Below are 19,849 nucleotides of genomic sequence, written 5' to 3'. Positions count from 1 at the left end.
ACAGCTGGATCTAGACTGACGTGGCATGGTAGGCAAAAGAACAATGGGTTGGAATGCTACCCAGACCTATTGCAAGCGCGTAGACTTATTGCAAGCATTTCTTCCATCACCTTTTGTGTGTGGGAAATTAAAGAGGACAACGTAGTTTCAGGTTGTGATTCAAACTTTATGTTCTCCACAGTCTGCCATTTTGTTGTTAGTCTTGTTGTTGCCACCAGCCCTTTCTAATGTTACTTACATAAGATGGTGGGCAAGATCTCATGAGAGAACACTGTCCCAAAGAAAGTAGGAATTGATCTAATGTTGGTGCACCCCCTTTTATGTTTAAAGAGTATTGTTGCGACATTCACTGATCTATATACTTATTGGTGAGATTTATCTTGTGTTCAACACACTCAACATTCTGTTGCCTTTATTTTTACTGTCTGCATTTTTATATGCCACTTTGCTTTCTCTGGTTTATTTTCTTCTAGGTTGTCTTACATATTCTATAAATTTACAAACACAAAACAAATTCTTTAGTCATGGCATGTTAGTTTAATTGTCTGCATTATATCTAGCCAGTCAATTTCTTCAGTATCTGTGAAGGTTCATGTTTTGACCAGGAGCCAAGTGACCATGCTCCCAATGAATATAACAACTTGGACGAACTCGTAGGTTATTCCGTGAGGGATGTCCTAATCGCTACTGGATACTAGAGTGCAGGAAACTATTAAGGTTGTTAAAAGAACCTTCACCCACCAAACTAGTTGGTGGCAAGCTTCATCATTGGTTCCCAGCTGGGTTGTCGAGTACAACCCGGCTGTGCTACAACACCGGATTACAGTGGGGCGGGTTTTTTATGTGAAGCTGTGAGTGCGTAGAAGTGTGTTAGTTAAAAATGCCTCTAAAGCGCCCAGACGAGTGGTGCTTTATTTGAAGGGCCTTTGGACATATTAAAAACAAGGGGCGATATTATGAAGAAAAAAGTATCTTCTATATCCATGTCTGAAACAAGGTCGACATATTTCAGCCACGCTGTAATTAAAAGAGGCTTTCTTCAGGACCGTGAAAAGTGAATGGTGAAGTGGCATTAAAAATGTGTTTGCCACGTGAGTGAATCAGTGATTTGCAGCACACACGCTAAGGTGTGCTGTGCAAGGAGTGTGATGACCGTACTTACGGGCTCACTGGCTGGTAACAATTTTGTATGTTACATAGTAATGCTCAAACGGATCCCTGAAGATGGGGGACTCCTGTAGTCACACATTTGTCAAAAGAGAACCTCCCTTTTGGCCACCTACTACTGGCTTCATGGGATCCACCGTCATCACACTCCTTGCACAGCACACCTTAGCGTGTTTAAAGCATGCTCCCAATGACCCATCCCCACCCCAATAATCTGTCACGACACTTGAAGAGTTGTTTCTGTCCTGTGACCATATATGCGTAGTTTGTTACAGAAGAAAGAGTAAATAAGTCTAAATTGTTTTTTTACAGTGTAGGCACTGGTTGCTGTATTAATCTTTTGCTCATCATTTCTAGGACAGCTGGAATTCAGTTGCCTCAACTCCTTTCGTTCCCACTAATCCCATGTGAAAATATAAGGTCATTTGTGTTTGAATGTGACACGGTTCAATCTCCTCTGATTCACCTCCAAAATAGATTGTGCGAATCACTATTAATTAGCAGACAGAAGAAATGCAATGTGGTAGAAACTGAGCCCACCACCCTCCTTGAAGTAGGAGCAATGGTCCTAGGGGATTAAGTCTCCTTATTTTAGGCTAGCTTTGGCACAATGGCTAACGTATGAGTGGGCTATACCCCTTCCATCTATGCTTTAGTGTCCACCAGTGTTTACCATTTCTCACCAATATGTTGATTGTGCTCTTTATTGATAACTGAGTTTGTGCCTATGAACTATACAGTTACTGTCTGTTTCTCGCAGCTTCTACTCTTTGACTATGACAAGGTGGAACTTGCCAACATGAACCGGCTCTTCTTCCAACCGCATCAAGCTGGGTTGAGCAAGGTGGAGGCTGCAGAGCACACTTTAAGGTGAGTCTCCTTGGGAAATTTGAAAATGGTGTAATTTGCTAGTACAGTTTTGGAAGGATTGTCATTCCAAGCAGTTACCACTGGTAGTGTTTGGAAAAAACCCAGATAAAAGACTAGTGCTAAATATAGTGATGTTTATTTGGGTTCCGTACAGAGATAATCGCTACGGCCTATGCTGCTATAATGATAATGGCAGATGTAAATGTTCTGCCTTAGAATTATGGTCCACAGCCAAAGGAAGGACCTATAACGAGGGCCAAAAGAAATTGGGAGCTGTTAATCCCTGGAATCAGGTGGGTAAATAGTCAATTGCCACCTGCCCCCCGTTGAAATGCTGACACCTGCTTGTTGTACCAGTCTGCTTTGTGTCCTGGTCCCACACTGTTAATTAACATATTACTGGCACCCAATAAACGTTATTCCGATGAATTTAAGTCTTTTGATTTGCTGTGTCAATCTTAGCAGGTCATTGATGTTTTTTATTAATTTCCCAAATTTGTGGTACTGCCCTAATTTCTTTTAAGAGGATTTAGCTCATTTTTTCTTTTTTTTAAATTGTGTTTTAAAAACGCAAAAAAAAATCCCATAACAAAATCAGGTACAGTCATGAAGCATCGTACATTAATAATCCATATATCATATAGTACACTTTTATAGCCGCGACGGGCCATATGAAAAGGCATCAATGCAAACCCTATATTGTTGTATCGTGGTTCCATGGGGTCTCCCTGTCCTCTAGGCGCCAATGGCCAATTGCTGGTCGTTTAGCCCGAGAGGAACAACCGTCTAGGACCCGACTAGTTGTCACACACTGTGCCATCAAAACGATAGTACTTCCTCCATTTACCCCATATCCTGTGTAATTTCTTCGGGCATCCCCATGCCTTATAGGTGACCCTTTCTGCTGCCATATACATGTCCATCCCGTCTCCACTCTCGGAGTAGTGGTGCAGTGACGGCCCCCCACATTCTTGCCACTTCCTTCTTTGCCACCACCAGTGCCAATGCTGTAAAGAATATTTGCGGTCTGCTCAGGTCAACGTCACCCGGGATTCCCAACAGTATTAATTTAGGGTCCGAGGGAATATCAACCTCCAGTACTTTATTCAATTCCTGCAATATCCTCCCCCAATAGACCTGTATTATAGTGCAGTCCCAAATATTGTGGTAAAAGTCGCCCTCCCCATGTCCACATCTCTGACAGGTAGGGAGGGGCACTTTGCTCGTCCTATTTTATGTGATCTGGCTCAGTCATAGTAAGCTCTATGGAGTATTTTGTATTGAATGAGGTGAAGGTGATTTTATCACCACCTCCCTAGGGTGTATTAAGGCTGCCTCCCAGTCTATGGTTTCAAGTGTGCCCAGGTTCCCCAGGTAGATCGTAGCTTGCCCAATCTGTCTGGAGCATTATTATTGAGGGTCCGGTATGTAAGTGACACTGCCTTGGTAGGAATGTGCTCCTGGAGCAGTCTCCCCTCCAGTGGTGCATATTCTGGCAGTGGGGAATCACCCATGTTCTCTGCTTGCCATGCATGCCTGATTGAGCATACCTATGGAACTGGGAGGTCTGTAGTGCAAAGTCTCGTTGAAGGGTATCAAAACTTTTAAGTTTGCCCTTAACAATAATATCTCTTATGGTGGAGATGCCTATATTGTCCTACACTCCAAAGCCACGTAGCTTCCCTATTTCTGTTAGCCAAGAGCAATGCCAAAGAGGTGTTTGTTTAGTGAGTTTCCGGTTCCACCCCATTGCCTTTGTTGCCCTCCCCCATGCCTCTATTGTGGCTTGGGTGGCCGGGAGAAGTCTTCCTTTACCTCTGCCACCATAAAGGTAGTTTAGGCAGGTGCGTCCGGCCATTGTGTCCCTCTCCAGCCTGTAGGTGGTGCGATCTCCCGATGCATGTAGCCATGCATTCACTGCTGCTAGTTGTTCCGCTCAGTTGTTCCTCTATGTTAAGGAGCGATATCCCCCCCCCCATTGTACTGATTTTGTTGTAAGGTACCAAGTGCAATTCTAGGTTGTTTCCCCAGCCACAGGAGTGAGCGTAGCTCAGCATCAATTTCCCGGAAGGTTGCTCGTGGGAGGGGGAAGTACATGTTCTATAGTGTATATAGGAATCAGGGGCAAGGTGATCATTTTGAACATAGCAGCCCATGGGTGGGAGCGCTCTCCACTGCTGTGCATCTTCTGCGAAGTTCGTGAGTACGCGCTTAATGTTTTTCTGAAAAGAAAGGTCCCTATCAGTGGTAAGGTAGATTCCCAGGTAGGTAACCCTTCCATGAGCTATCTGGAGGTCGCTGGGGAGGGTGGGCCACGTGGTCAAAGTACCTGGGCTATATATTACTGATTTGTGCTAATTGATTGTATACCCCGAGTGATGTCCATACCTATCTATAGCGTGAAACAGGGTGAGAATCGTAGTAGTCGGGTGCGTGATATATAAAAGTATGTTGTCCGCATACAGGGAAATCTTTTTTTCCAGTGTATCCTCTGGATGGATGCAAAATCTGCGCACCTCAGGGTGCTGCCGGACAGCACAAGGCAGCGTTTCTACATTGAAGGCAAAAAGTAATGGTGATGGGGGACAGCCCTGCCTGATACCTCGTCGAATGGGAAAGTCTTCTGAGTTTGTGCCGTTCACCCTAACCCGCGCCCTGGGGTCTTTATATAGAAGTCCCACCCATTTCGGAAGTTGGGGCCTATACCAAATTTGAGTAGGGTGGCGTCAAGGAAGGACCAGTGGACTGCATCGAACGCCTTTTCCATGTCCAGTGACAGGAGAAGGTGGGGGTGTCACGATCCTTGACCCCCCATTATCCAATTGTGGGTCCTGCGCAGATTCAGTCTCGTCTGGTGGACTAGCGTCGCTATTACCTGACGGAGCCTCATGGCGAGGATCGTCGCCAGTATCTTCACTTCCGTATTAAGTAGGGATATCGGGCGGTATGATTCTCACTGGTTTTGGGGTTTCCCTTGTTCATGGATAGGGATGATTGTGGCCATGCGTAAATCTAAAGGGAGGACTCCCTCTGGGCATGCATCCTGAAAGATACACAAGAGGTGGGGAGAGAGCCGAACATCTTTTATAGAGTTCTGCCGGCAAGCCGCTTGGTCCCAGGGTTTTACCGGGGCGTAGTTGGGTTATGGCCATTTTAAGTTCTTCAATCATAATGTCTGCATCTAACCCTTCCCTGTCTGCTTCATCTAACTATGGGGTATGTATCTCCGCCAGATAGTCTGCAATGGCAGAGGTCGGGCACAGGGGCCGGATGTCATGGAAGGTTGCAAAGTAAGACACGAAAGTCTGCACTATCTGGTCGTCTGTTGTCTGTGGTATCCCTTGTGGTTCTATAATGTTCGCCGCCCATCGGGCCTCTGCCTCCTTTCAGAGTTTTCCTGGTTTGTCCCCTACATCATAGAACTTGTGTAGGGTTGCCTGAGCCTGTGCCTTGGCCGCCTGGGTAGCCAGGGCCTTGTATTGATGCTGTGTGTCTGTCAGTTAACGTAAGACCTGGGGGTCCGCCTGTGCGATATTTCGTCTCTCAAGGGTGAGGATCTGGGTTCCTAGAGTAGTTCACTCTTCCTGATCTTTTCTCCTTTCCCACGCTACTCTGTTTTGCGCCCTGTCCCGCAGAACTGTTTTCTGTCATCTTGTTGAACGTCCTAGATTGCAGTTTTGGCGGGGCATAAACTGAAAGATAGTAACAGTCCTTCTGCCCCATGTCCCTGTCACCCCAACAAATGTGCCCTGGGGTCTAACCATGTGCGTGCCACACATAAGGGGGGTGACTTCTTAATCAAAATTGCTACCCCTCTAGAGCTGGAGGTGTACCCCGCATGGGCCAAGACGGTATGTCCCCCCCACTATGAATCCACATTTTGTGCCTTTTAAGATGCGTTTCCTGTAGCATCACTACGTCTGGGTGAATACGTTTTTATAAAGGACGTCACCAAGCCCCTTTTGATTTTATCCCCAAAGCCATTAACGTTCCATGTCAAGTCAGGGAAGGGTTCAATCTTCGAACTCCCCATGGTTGTCTGTGGTGCATTTGTGTGGTACATGTTTGTATAGAATACAACAGAGCCCAGGCTTGAAAGTGTGAGTTATGTGCGTCCCGCAAACCTCACGACTGAACCATAACTGAACCTTAACTGTCAACAGCAACAACTTCTCATGAAAGTGAGACCCAAACCCGCCCTCCCCCCTAGTTTCACAGCTACACCCAGAGTGATACTTCCGGGGTTGTGATCAAGGGCAGTAGAGGTCTGCCGCCCCCCCCCCCCCCCCCCCCAGCAAAAAAATGTTTGTTATGAATCCAGGCACTTGCCACACATTAAACGAACAAAGAAAAACAAAAAGAAGTGTGTCCAGAAAGTGGAAAGGAAAAAATGGAGAGGGGAAAGAAATAAAAGGGATGAAAAAACAGTTGGGTGAAAAAGGAGGGGGAAGATAGCTATCAAAGTCTTAGGCCTCTTCCGGCCTGTCACCTGATCGCGACGCTACAGTCACTGTGCAGGTCTGAGTGGTGTTATTGGGGGGTGGCAATTCTTGAACTTGGCCTTATCATTCTAGTTCAACAGCAGGTCTCTGAGGCCCTTGTTCCGGAGTTCGAGTCGGTAGCTTCTCCCCGTGTCTCAGGTTTCTCTGTCTCTCCGTCTTGTTCCATTGCTACTATTGCAGTGATCAAGGGGTGTTGCGGTGTGTCGTCATCTTCCTCTCCGGACATGCTCTCTCTAGTGTTTGTCTCCGTGCAGGGTTCCCGCTGACGAGGACAGGGATGTTGTGCGGGTTCTCCGCCCTGTGTCGGTCTAGCGATTGTGTACCTCCCTTCTGTAGGCGGCCACTGCCTCTTGTGACATACGGCGTTGCCCCTTACATGCATGTCCTCCAATGTCCCTGGGACCTCTGCGCTCTCTGGAAACCAGGTGCTGTGGAATCTTTCTCCCTTTGCTTCTGATTAGCTTGTGGCGAATCTTCCGTCCTCCTCAGCACAGAACGCTCTTCTAAACATTGCCAGGCTTCCTCCGGCGTTTGGAAGAAGTGGGTCTTTCCCATATACAGTACTTTCAATTTTGCAGGAAACAGAAGCATATACTGGATTTTGTGCTCTCTGAGCTTTGCCTGTACGGAGTTATAGGTGCGTCGTTGCACTTCCCTGCTGTAGTCTGTGAAGATTATTGTGCGGGCATTTTCATGTTTAATATCGACCACTTTCCTTGCCTGTCTTAAGATCACGTCCCTATCGAGGAAGTTCAGGAAGCACTCTACAATGGGTCTCGGCTGTGCACCAGGAGGGGGTCTTGCCAGCAGCACTCTGTGTGCTCTTTCTATCACAAAGCAGGTTGAAAATTGATCCGTCTGAAAGGTTTGTCACAGCCAAGAGTAGAGGAAGTCCAGCATATTCAATCCTTCAATACCCTTTCTAAATCCCACAGGTTACGCCTTGCCCTGTTTTCTGCATCATCGACTCGCCACTGGGGGTCTTTGTTCGATGCTTGAAGGTCAGCCATCCCTTTGTGAAGGTCCTGTAGCGTGTCTTCTGCCTCACCCGGCCGGGTTTCCGATTCCGTGACTCTGTCGGCCAAGTTGCGGAGGTCCTGCCACAGTAATGTCACCTCTGTGCCCACTGCTCTTATTTTCCCCTCTAAAGCCAGCCTAGAGGCTTGAATTGCCTGGAGGAGAGTGTCAGTGTCCGAGTGACTAGGTGGCTGGTCCTCCGGAGGAGGGGTGATCACCTTGGTGGAGTGATCCATCTTCCCCTGCCGGGGTGGCTTTGGGTCCTTGTCTTTACCCATTGTGGCAGTCGTCGATCTGCAGCCCGCTGCGGTAATCGTGGAGGGGCAAGAGCGTATCGTCTCCTCACACCGGTGATCCTTCCCTCTCCTGCCCCCCCCTGTTGCTGTTGTGCTGCGGGGGGTCAGGGCTCCAGAATGAGGACTACGAGGCCCACTAGAGGGGACCGTGGAGAGTCCGGTACGGGGGGCAGAGGGTCTGGAGCCTGCCCGACGTCCGTCTCCTTCTTAATCACCACCAGCCACTGCAGGGTCTACCGGCTCCCTAGTATAGCTGTCAAGGGGGCCCTCTACAGGGTAGTTGTTCCTTGTGCGAGCACACTTCTCTGTATTCATAGATGGCCCATAAGCCATGAGGGTACCTGCAGTATCCCCCGTCAAGGATGGACCAGCCAGTCCCCAGGCCGAGTCTCACAATCCCGGGGAGCAGACAAGGGGAGTACAGGCCGAGCCCGCCTCCAGGGTAGTCCCTGCTGCGTCCAGCAATGCCAGTGTCCCTCAGGGGATAAGGTGCAGTCAGGGTGCGAGGACCACCCCCCCTTCTCTCACTCCCAGCCCCGTAATGAGTTATCCCATCAGTTGCACTCGTATCCACTCCCTGCGCCCTTCGTACCTTGTGGTCTTTCAGGAGTGTGGCCACCGTTTCAATCCAAGTCCTGAGGCCAAGCGGGGTATCGAGGGCAAGGCACGGAGTTCCTACCAGGCCCAAACTGTGTCGCCAGGTGCTCAGGTGCAGGGTCAGTATGCGCTCTTTGGTAGCCCTGCCGGGCCCACAGCAACTAGAGATTCCCCTGAGGTCCAATCTTTAAGGGTCCGGCCTGGGATCCCTCTCCATGTCACCGACTCTACCGGGCAGACGGCTCCCTCACCGCGGCTCCCCCCACCGTTCTGGCTCACCGGCGTCTCCGTCCGGGGAGATCGAGCACCTCAGTGGCTCTGCAGGAATGGCATCGGGCGGGGCAACGAAGAGGGTGTCTTCCGCCGCAGCGAACAAGGGCTTTCTTTGCGCGGATCACCGCCGGTCCTCCAAGGCGGGCATGCTCCATCAACCCCCTGCAGAAAGCCATCTTGGCCGGGTCCCAGGAAGACCTCACGTCACGGAAATCTGCTCCGTTCCAGCAAAAAAGGTGCTCAAGACTTCAAATTCTTGGCGCTGGGAAGTCCGTAGCACTTCTGCTTGCGTTTGGGTGCATACCTGGGTTTCCAGACCGCTGGATAGTAGTCGGATTAGGAGCTTTCAGCCGGAGCTCGGCGAAAGCGTGTCTCAAGCAGCTATGTCGCTGGCCACGCCCGATTTATCTCATTTGTTGAGCAATTTAGTGAACTGAGAGGTTAAACTGTGAAATTCAGATGAGAAACAGAATTGAAATGATCCAGGCCTCAATGCTAGTTTTCTAGGAGGTGTGTCGCAACCTTTTTTTTTTTTTTTCAGAATTTAGGCATACCAACAATGAGTTTGCTGAATGCAAGACTCTTGTGGGATGCTAGTGGATATGTTCTTTCTCCTCAAGAAACAGCAGGGATGACCCATATATGGCATGATGCACACAACACAGACTTGGTCACACTACTAGTTTAATTTTCCAGCCTGTATAGTTTCCTCGGTACATTTAATGCAGAGGAGAATTTTGATTTATCCATCACCACAGTGGTGCTGGAACAATTTTCATAGTGGGAGTGCTGTCATCAAAGTTAAAGCACTGAATTTATACAGGGATTGTGAAAAATTCAAGCGTCACACAAAGAATAAGTGCAGCAAATGAGCCACCTCAATTCAGTAAGAGAGTGGTAATGTGTAAACCTATGTAGCGCACAAACGTTAATATATGAAAATTGGATTTCAGTTAATAGTTGTCATTTGCACATCACCAAGGTGTCTTGATTTGTTTTGATTGTAATGAAACATTTGTTTCCATCACATTTGAGAAATGTTTTTTATAAAACGCTTCATTTGTGCTTTCCTAACAGTTGCTATATTTTGAAATGTGTTCTGTTTATGTAAAGGTATTTAAAATGTGTTGTGTGTTAGATAAATGAAATCCTGCAGCCTTTCCTTTCACAAGAACAAGACTGACACATAGTTTGCTTTACAAAAGCCTCTCAGTTGGCAATCCGAGAAAGAAAACAGCAGTTTCCATTTTGGAAGAATAAGCAGCAATTTGTCAGAAGATAGTCTGACATTTGACCTCTGACTCTGATTGCGCAGGAGATGTGACAAGATGATCTTTAGCACTTATTCACCTTCTGAACTTTAGCATGGATATTTTGGGAGTGCTGGAGCCAGTACCTGAACCTCCAGTGTCTATGCATCGCCAGTCCTACAGCATTAATCTTTGTGATTGGCAGGTGAACAAGTGCAGCCTTAGAGACACTTAAAATGTGCTTCCAAAACCTAGGCTAATGAAAGAGTCAGCCCTGCTTAGGTACAGATCTGTGACTAGTAGACTCAGGTAAGCACCCAGCATATTGAACCATCTGAAGTTTTGGGCAAAGATTATCGTCTGCAATTCCTTCTTTTAGTGACCAATTCGTGAGGTGTGGAATTAGGATGATCCCTTTCAGAATACATTAAATGTACCTTTCAGTGTGTGGAACTTAGACACTATTCTGAGTCGTTCCTAGTGACTAACACTCAGCTTTTGCTTTAGCCCAGATAATGCTGCTGCATGTGTTTTGTTTAAGAGAAGTGGTAAAACGACTCTGAAAACATGTGGGTCACTTTAGGCTCATAAAGAACTAGGTATATACCCACTATCTCTCAAATGTTCTATCCCATGACATTTAGACCTCATCCACTTGCATCACAAGGTACGTAGAGGTAAGAATAATACTAACATAATGGTGGGCAAAGCTCCAGTAGCAATTTAATTGGAGGGCGACATTATTGTACAACCAAGGAACAGTAATATTCTGGGTGTGTTTCTGTGCTTTTATAGTATGTCGCCAGCATATTAAAAATGTTGGTGTGCCTTAGACTTCCATTTCATTGGTTTTAACTAAAACATGACCAGTTACATCTGCTATATTCTCTTACAATCATTCACACAGGAAAAAGAAATGGAACATGACCCACAGCATCTGTTACTCTCAACTCATCTGTTGTTCAATTCTTAGAACCCATGCAGACAAAATAAATCAAATCAGAAGCAACATCCACAATAATCTCCTTCACAACTGATGAATGAGGCTGACACCTTCATTTATTTCCACTCTTGACATCTACTCTTTAACTTTTACTGCTCACTCTGAAGCCCTCCATGTCTTCTAGAGCCATCTTGTATTCTCTCTTAGTTGCTGCTACTTCTCCTCTGCTAAGGAAATCTATCTTTGAATCAATTGTGTGCCCTGCCAGTTACAAGACCATTGCTAATCATCCCATTCATTAAAAAAAAAAAACATTCTTCAATTTAGAAAGACTCCAAAATAAATGCATGCTCTGACTTTTATAGCAATTTATGCAACAGACCATTCTAATTTGGATCCATCATAATGTTTTAGAAATATGGGTGGGATGTAGTTTCCTCTGCTCTCTTGTTTCTTCTTGGACCTCTTACGAGCCTTTGTCAATGAAGCTTGCAAGATAGGTGTGGGCTGGTTTGTCCATTGCATGGTCATTTTCTTCCTTTCTTTATCTCAATAGTGCTGTAACTACCCTTGCAAAAGTGAGACCCAATATTTCAAATAAGTAATTCATCATATTTGTTAACATTTTCATAGATATTTCATTATCTATTGGGATAGTTATAGGAATCAACAGTTAAATTGGCACTTAAACCAACATCATGTAGCAACCATTGTTACAATATCGCTGCTGAAGAACATCAGGACTTGAGGCTCCCATACACATTTTGTGCAGTACTCCCAGCTGAGAAGACTGCTCCTATTCTCTTTTCTGAAATAAACATGTGAATAGTTTATATTGAGAGTATTGAAATTCTTTGCTGTGCATAGGCCACACAAAATCAACAGTCTAAAGATGTTGGTCAAAGCTATAAGAGTAGCCAAAAATCAGAAACCTTGTGAACTCACGCATGCCCCTCATCCACTCTGCACTTTTCCAAAGTCCTATCTGTCTTATTGTTGTTCCATGTCGGAAGGAGGAGCCACCATTCATTTCGCGCTTGCTGCGGCTCACTGCTGATGGCCTTTACGCCCACTACCCACGCTCCCTGCCAGTTTGCCTACTCCATGCCTCTCTGTGCCATGCAGTGCAGTGCTGGTAAGCCTACTGGGACTCCTGTCAGTGGGAAAATGAGGAACACTAAGGACATCGAGGGTTGTCTGGAAGAGGTGAGGGACGGAGGTTCCGCGTTGTGTGCAGCTTCAAGAACGGGTGTGGTTGTAGTGCTAGCGCTGTGACCATAGGGTTCAGCAGGAGGGGAGCCGAGGCGGGCAGGCTAGGTTTACTGGTGCAGCTTGCCCACCTCCGTCTGCTCCCCGGCCCCCCGTGCATTCCTCAGACGCCAGCCAGCGATTAGCTAGCGAGCCGTCAGTGATAGCCAGTAACAGCGTCAGCTAGCTACTGGCTTGGGCTCTGACTTGGGCCGCACATGTCCACGCACAAGTGCACTGTACACGCTGTATCAGCAAGCAATCAGACAGAGGGTGGAGGAGTTGTCCTTAGTTCTTTGCCTGCTGAGACCGTCGAAATTAAAGGGGAGTAGCTAACTGCCGTAAACAGCTGCAAATAATTGCTAAAGGCTGCCAACGGAGTGAGCAAGGTGTGGCTGAGCCAAATTAAATGGCAAGGATGCCAAAATTACTACAATCATTAGTTGTCCCTACTCCCCCACTGCAGACTCGTGTGCCTCAGCCAGGCCTATAGGATTATAGGAGTGTTGCCCGAGAAAACAAGAAATCAACCATGCGCTCTGGAAGAGTACGGGCTAACATGTAGACAGGAGTTAAGCGAAGGAGACTCTGTACACTGCCAAGTGCAAAACTTGTATAAAGCACGTTAAACCCGCAAGGTAGATATGAAAAGGAAAATTTCTTAAGAGAGTTCGTCAACCCCAAGTTCACTTACGATAATCACCTTCTTCCATTTATTGTCAACTCCAATATCTAAGGAGGGAAGGATAGTAAATGAAACTGACCAGTCTATGATCCCAGATCCTGTGGCCCGAGAAGCCCAGCTCCTAGTGTGAACAGCAAATCAAGTGAGAGTACCCAGTCCGGGGCTCCAGATCTGAGTAGCTAAAGGATTCAAGCTGTAGAGCATCTTAAGGCTGACGTAGTTGATATGGAGCCAAGCAAGGCTAAATTAGTGGCATCTAAAGCTGGCAAAAGTGATTCGTTGACAGCCATCATGAGTGCCCCAAAGAAAAGCTGTTTACCCTAGTTCATCCCTGCTAAATGCAGATGAGACCAACACGGTTAAGTATGAGTAGCTTGGCCGATACAAAGATGGTCCTTGCAAGTACATTTCTCTATAAAAGTCTGGATAAAATTGGCGAATATACTGGATACTGTAAAGAATTGGGTCTCCCTGCTCAGACCTATCGGGATCCAATAGACTATTGGATCAGGGAAAAGACTCAAAAACTACTCAAATCACCAACTGTTCCACATGATAAGCCCTCCTAAATACGATGCAGGGAATGGTAGTAGCCATGAATCATCATTCAGATCAAATGAAACATTCAGGCTCCCTGTATAAATTCACAAATGTAATGTCCAATGTCCTCAAGACTTGCGTGTAGAATTACAAACATCTTACGAAATATATACAAACATTCAATAAATTTTTCTTCAATAAAACAATATTATCCATATATCCAAGTTAAAAGACCCAACTATCCCCATCAGGAAATCTGGGCGGGGCAGGAAGCTTCATTGAGCAAGACAACCTTTGCTTATCAAAAATATAACATTCATCAAGATCATCCCCAAATCATATTTATTAATGTCACAATAATCGAATAATGTATCCATCCCATTAAGTTGTTTATTATAGCCATAAAATATTTTTTTTAAATCCCAAACTGAACAACTGCATAGAAACAACTCAAACAATGCTACCAATTTCATAAAAAAAGACACACTATGGATTCCCATATGTCTTCCAAGCATTTACCCCAGTTAGGTTCAGCATCAGACTTGCAGTGCTACCCAAATGATACCCCACTATAGACACAGGTGATTGCAAAATGAAAAAAGTAATTTCGATAAAATATATAATATTTCAAAATTATCAACAACCAATCTTTGTTATATAAAACATGGTGATGCATGCAATATTGAAATGTTTTTTTTTAATTACCTGACTATACACACTGTTTAGCTCTGTATGTTCAATTGTTACTCTGTGTTGTTTAACAGACCTACAATTTCATAAATTGAATCCTGTAAGTAAAGAAGACATGGGAAATCTTATCATATAGTTAACAAGGCCTCAGGAGTCTTGACTATGTTGTCTTGCTAAATGAACCTTCTTCCCTGAAGTAGTTCCTGTTGAACGAAATGCCTTGGAACTGTACCATGTCATGGATCATCCTTCAATATCTTGAGGGTGAAAGATGGGAGGATTTGAACATGTTTGAAATAATTCTACACATGAAGACTTGACGACATTAGATTTGTGAATTTATATGAGGTGCTTAGTGATTTCAATTGATTTTTAACTAGGTGTTTTTCTGATACGAGGTTTATTGTGGCTGTTCCTCAGACATGTGCAACTTTATCTTTACTTTCTCTTTTCGAATTCAGTTGTTTACCAGTTTCTAAATAAAAATATTTGACTTACTTTTTTGAGGTGATAGTGGTAGGTGCATCTTGTTTTTATATAAAGGCTCAAATTAGGATATGTGAGCTTTTCCTCTTTGGTTGTAAATACCTTTAATTCAAAATATACATCTGAGAAATAACGTAAAAGTAGGAACAAGGACATTAATTAATGACTACTCTTGCAGGAATATAAAGTAAATATGGCTGTAATCACAAGCTGTTGAAGTTCTAAGGGTAGGACGAAGTACATCCCTATGATGTGATCAGGTGGCTCAGGGTTTAGGATGTCACAGCATCTACCTGTGGTGTTTTGGTGAATCACCATCCACAGGGAGGGGATGTGTACATACATGCATGTCTCGATATTTCAAAGATGCACTCAACTCTTTGAAAAGATTGATGCAGTGTTGGGGAGATGGTGTTTGGTTTGATTTTGAACTGTGGGCAAAATAGTAACCTATGTGCTTGTTGCCATTTTCTTCCAAGGAATATCAATCCTGATGTCCAGTTTGAAGTGCACAATTACAACATCACGACTATGGACAATTTCCAACATTTCATGGACAGAATCAGGTAAGACTTTGGCATTTGAGATGCAAGTTGAATCACTTCAATAATGTTAAAGCATCAGTTCAGCATGTTCTTTGAAAATAAACCCCTTTTGGTCTGACCTTTTGGGATTTTGGTTGCAGTATGCTTAATGAACTCCTTTTGAAAAACTCGACCATCATCAAACTCCTTCTGGTACCTTTTGTTTACTGGTCACACCCACTTTCTGATTTTGCCACTATCTTTACTTGTGTGAGTAGTCCACAGATATCACTTGTTTTAAATAGCTTTGTGGGGACCTGCTCATGACCAAGGTCCACCACTATCTCCGCAGTGCCAAAATGCAGGTAAACTACTTTTGAACATGTAGCACATTTAATTACACAGACACAATAGGTTTTAGATTAATAGGTCTCTTTTGAAAGATGTGAAGGCTATTTATTGCACTGTGGTATTTGTCACTAACTTTGCCTCAAATACAGAACCTGAAGTATAAATGCTGAACTGAGCTATGATCTTAGTTATCTAATTCCTGAAGTATTAGTCTTACATGTGATGTCCAAATCCCAATCTGTTTTAGGGCTGAAATAAACCCACCTCCTAGGCTGATGGGGTGTCACATTGCATCTGTTGCCAATCTGGAAGCACTGTTTCAGATATTAGTAAATTACCATGTCATCTATGCAGTTGTTCCCTCACACTTGCAACAGACGTCAAGCATGTAATACAATGCAACCAGCCATTGTGATGACTTTACACCAATTCTACATTCTGTGTAACAAAAGCAAATTCTGTTGAAATTGTTAAATACACTTCACTAGCTTGCAGAAACTTTTTCATGTGGAAGGATGTTCATCATCCTTGTTTTCTTACATTATTGATGGATTAGTAATTGCTTAGTCCATGATCAAATATTTGGAATACATTTTTGTTTTTGTTGGTTCAGCTATGGTGGTCATGAAGAAGGGAAGCCAGTTGACCTTGTTCTAAGCTGCGTCGACAACTTTGAAGCTCGTATGGCAATTAATACTGTAAGTATGTGTTCTTTATTGTTATGAAGCAAAGTTACTGGGTGTATAAATAATTTTGATGCATTGGTTCTTTCTTTTTTAATTATTCATGGTTGCATCTTTTGTTTAGGCGTCAATAATTCATGAGAACTTCATTTAAATAACAGAAGACTATTTACATTTAATACATTAACTTTGTTTTTATTACTGAAGAATTGAGATGGGTACCTGATGAAATTGGAAAACCATTGTTTAAAGCAATAGTTTAAAGATACTTTGTCACATGAATGCCAACAATAAATAACTATTTCAACATTTATTAAGCTTCTGTTAATATGGAGGGCAAAAGGTTACAAAAGAGCTGCTCACTTTCGCACATCCTCATTTCGGTCATTTGTTTCACTACCTCAATAGCAGATCATTTATTATTTTCATATGTGAATTTTGCTTCCCAGTGTTGAGAAAAAGATAGAAAAGTATTAGAGTGTGAGTCCTTAAACAGCCCCTTTTCTGAACAGTCCCCACATTAGTACATGTTTCTTGATTATAAGTTTAAGAACATTTAGCGTCTCTCCATGGGCCAGCATGTTATCTAGACATCACAGATTGGTGGTACAGAAGTGATTGTTTAAAGAACACTGCCCAGAATAATGTTTGTATTTAGAATTAGGACCATTCATAATTTTTTTGAGCTGCGTGCCTTTTGAAAAAAAAAAACATATATATATATATATAGATGTATAGATTTTTTAATATATACATAAATATATATTTGAGTTACTGTAAGCTTCAAAAAATGTTTTTGTCATGTTTGCCTCTTATTTTGAATCCAACCGTTTCGATTACAGAATACCCAACTTTATTTCTATTGCAAATTTATTATGATAGTAGTAGTCGTGGCACTATCTGCAATAGTGACCTCTATAGAATAGTTCTTGCACTGTTTTGCTTTCCCGAATGAAGGTCATGTAGCCTACTTGTTTGATTTTAAGCTGCTTGTTTCATTTTAAGAAAATATAGTCTGCCTGTTCTGTGACAGGTATGTAAATAGAGGTACTAATTATAATAACCATGCCACAATCCTATGAAATAATGACCACTGCATTAAAACTGTTTTTTCTTCCATTGGTGGCTGTCTACTTGCATATATGTTTCATTTGCATTTCCTTATTTTCTTTTAGGCATGTAATGAGCTTGGCCAAATATGGATGGAGTCTGGTGTCAGTGAAAATGCAGTTTCCGGACATATACAGCTTCTTATACCAGGAGAATCTGCCTGTTTTGCGGTACTTATTTATGTTCTGTTGTCCATTTTTAATATGTTCATTGTGTGCTGTCATCTTCTATTAAGGGGTATCTGCTTCTCTTATGGTGTGTTTCACACTAAGCGCTTTTCATTGGGGATATCAGGGCAGAGGACAGGGGACCTGATTTGAAGTTGCAGATAGGATTTTATAGAAACGTGTATTTGTGCGGCATGAGTCCTTTCTAGAGTCAAATGCTGTGCATTATTCTTCTAAGTAGTAGTTGGGTCCATAACTGTCCCTATCCTTTTTTTTTTTTTATCAGCATGAGAAGTAGGGCAGTGCCAGCCTTCTATTATGTTGAATGTAAGCCAACAATGCTGAAAGGCAAGCTCGTCATATTTAGATTCTTTTTCCCACGGTTCGGAAGCAGTGTCGAAGACTCTGGGTTGATGCTTCTTGAGGTAAAACAGATGGACGCGCTGAGATTTGGAGTTCACAATGACAACAAATCAAACACATGTTGAAGAAATTGCTCCATAAATTAAACAAGACGTTTTTTCTGTTAGGCTTCAACTACGTGGGGTCGGAGAATGCATAATTGGGATGAGGTCTAATCCTGGGGTCTCGTCTGAATTCAGTAATTCATGCCAAATACCCTGTTTAGGTTTTGTCTGAATTGTCATCACAAATTGACATCTATAAGGCCTATAATCTGTGTCTCCCGAGGGTTCATAAGATTGAAGGCTGCATGACCTTCCTTGAAAGAACTGTAAAGGTCTGCGATAAACAACTTTGGGCACAGTATGCCATGTCCCAAGTAAAACGTGTCCCTGAAAGACTTGGGGCTGTCAGACAGCAAGGACATTGTAGGAAGCAGAAGAGGCCCATGGAGAGCAAGAATTTGATGCAAAGGATAGGCCATAGGTAGATTAGGAGACTGGAGACTTGCTGGCAAAGGCGCTAAAGGAGCATTTGTTGACGCCGAAAAGTGTACTTGTACAATAACTCATGGTCTTACCAGGTTTGAGCCAAAAACATTGAATTCAAAGACACCAAAACAGCCGTCCACAGCTAGGCATTCAAAGGTGGACTCTGTAGCGAAGATCATGGAGACCCCGGGGGCATAACCAAAATACACCATTGGGACAAACCTTTGCACTAGGTTTCAACTCTGGAAGAAGCTCTAGATACTAGGTAAGGATAAGAATACAAGGAAATGATCCACTGATGCTGGTAGAAAGGTTGAATGGCTTGGTGGATGACGCTGAATAACAATCGCTGGACGTCAGGAGGAAAAAGCAGTGATCTGAGGCTAAAATGTCATCATTGCTACAAACGAAAACATCTGACTCTTCAAAATCATGCAGAATACCTTCAAAAACAGGAGAAAAGTGGCCTAGGGATGAAACGCTAATAGATGGAAACCCGAGAGTAGGAGGACCTTTACGAGGAGTGAGGTCAACTCTTACTGGAGGAAGACCAACAACCATAGGTAGAGGCTGATTCTTCTCCAGAGAAAAACGGAGGGTAAACCTAAACTCCTGCCCATCACAGCTCTGAACCCTAGTGTTAAACGGTAGCGGCAGTTTCAGTCGATAACCTTTCAAGTATTGCCCGGCGGTAATCGCCTCTTATACCATTCGATGTTAAACCAATAAAGAGGCAGGCGCCGGAGACTGGAAGGCAGGAAACAAAGTTTTATTCCGTCGGAGCAGAACACATCAGATCAGACAGCAAGGTATCGTCACGAGGTGCTCTAACTGCATCTCTGAGGCCTGGCCTCTTATACACAGGTTTATGACTTTATTGCAGAGTTATCATACATGGCCCATTCTTGAGATTGTCTTGGAACATGAAAGAACATCCTTGGAATCCCCACTTCGAGCTCGTTCCCACACATATCTACAGTGGAAGTCCCCACCCCATCCACAGTAGGAGATGGCTATCACACAGCTGGACATTCCGCCAATTCCCGGGGGTGTGTGCGACCGGCCGGGTCTCAGGGGGTAGGGGCTTTGATCTACTGTAATCCCTTTGATGTGGGGTGTTTCCCTTACAGTAGGGGCAATAAACTGCATCCGCAGGGCTAGGTGATGGCCTGGGATCGGTTCGGACAATGGGGCGCAGAGGAAGGGGGATATCAAAGAGATGCATGACCATGTATGGGATGTCGGTCAGGCGTGGGATGTGGTTCCATGGCAGGGTCGCGCAGAAGGAGAGGGTTTATGGCCCGTGTATGAGAGAGCGGGGGTGGCCGGCGCGCGGGGGATGCTTGCAGCGCCAGGGGGACGCGCTGGCGATCGGCAATGAGCAGGGAGAGACCAGGGTGCCTAAAATGGCTGCCGTGCGCTTTCCTGTGTGTCGCGCTGGGGAGAGACAAGATGGCGCAGATAATGTTCAGTTTGCAAGCTAAATTTCCACAGTCCTCCCTTTTAACATGTCTCGCCAGCTCGTCTAGTTCGGATCTATCCCCATAATACTACGAA

At 44.4% G+C, this 19,849-nt stretch overlaps 1 protein-coding gene across 1 annotated transcript in view; it reads left to right on the top strand.

Annotated features, from left to right (window-relative positions):
* UBA5 (ubiquitin like modifier activating enzyme 5) overlaps positions 1–19,849 on the top strand; it is a 73,827-nt gene that overhangs the window by 23,509 nt on the left and 30,469 nt on the right. Inside the window, exons 4-7 of the mRNA XM_085630688.1 lie at positions 1,928–2,037; positions 15,044–15,130; positions 16,053–16,137; positions 17,298–17,402. Of these exons, the coding sequence (XP_085486814.1) occupies positions 1,928–2,037; positions 15,044–15,130; positions 16,053–16,137; positions 17,298–17,402 (387 nt within the window). The remainder of the gene's footprint in view (positions 1–1,927; positions 2,038–15,043; positions 15,131–16,052; positions 16,138–17,297; positions 17,403–19,849) is intronic.

The sequence above is a fragment of the Triturus cristatus genome, chromosome 10 (assembly GCF_964204655.1).
Source record: "Triturus cristatus chromosome 10, aTriCri1.1, whole genome shotgun sequence".
Classification (NCBI taxonomy): Eukaryota; Metazoa; Chordata; class Amphibia; order Caudata; family Salamandridae; genus Triturus; species Triturus cristatus.
Note: the sequence above shows the minus strand (reverse complement) of the source record. Positions and strands in the feature narration are given on the sequence as shown.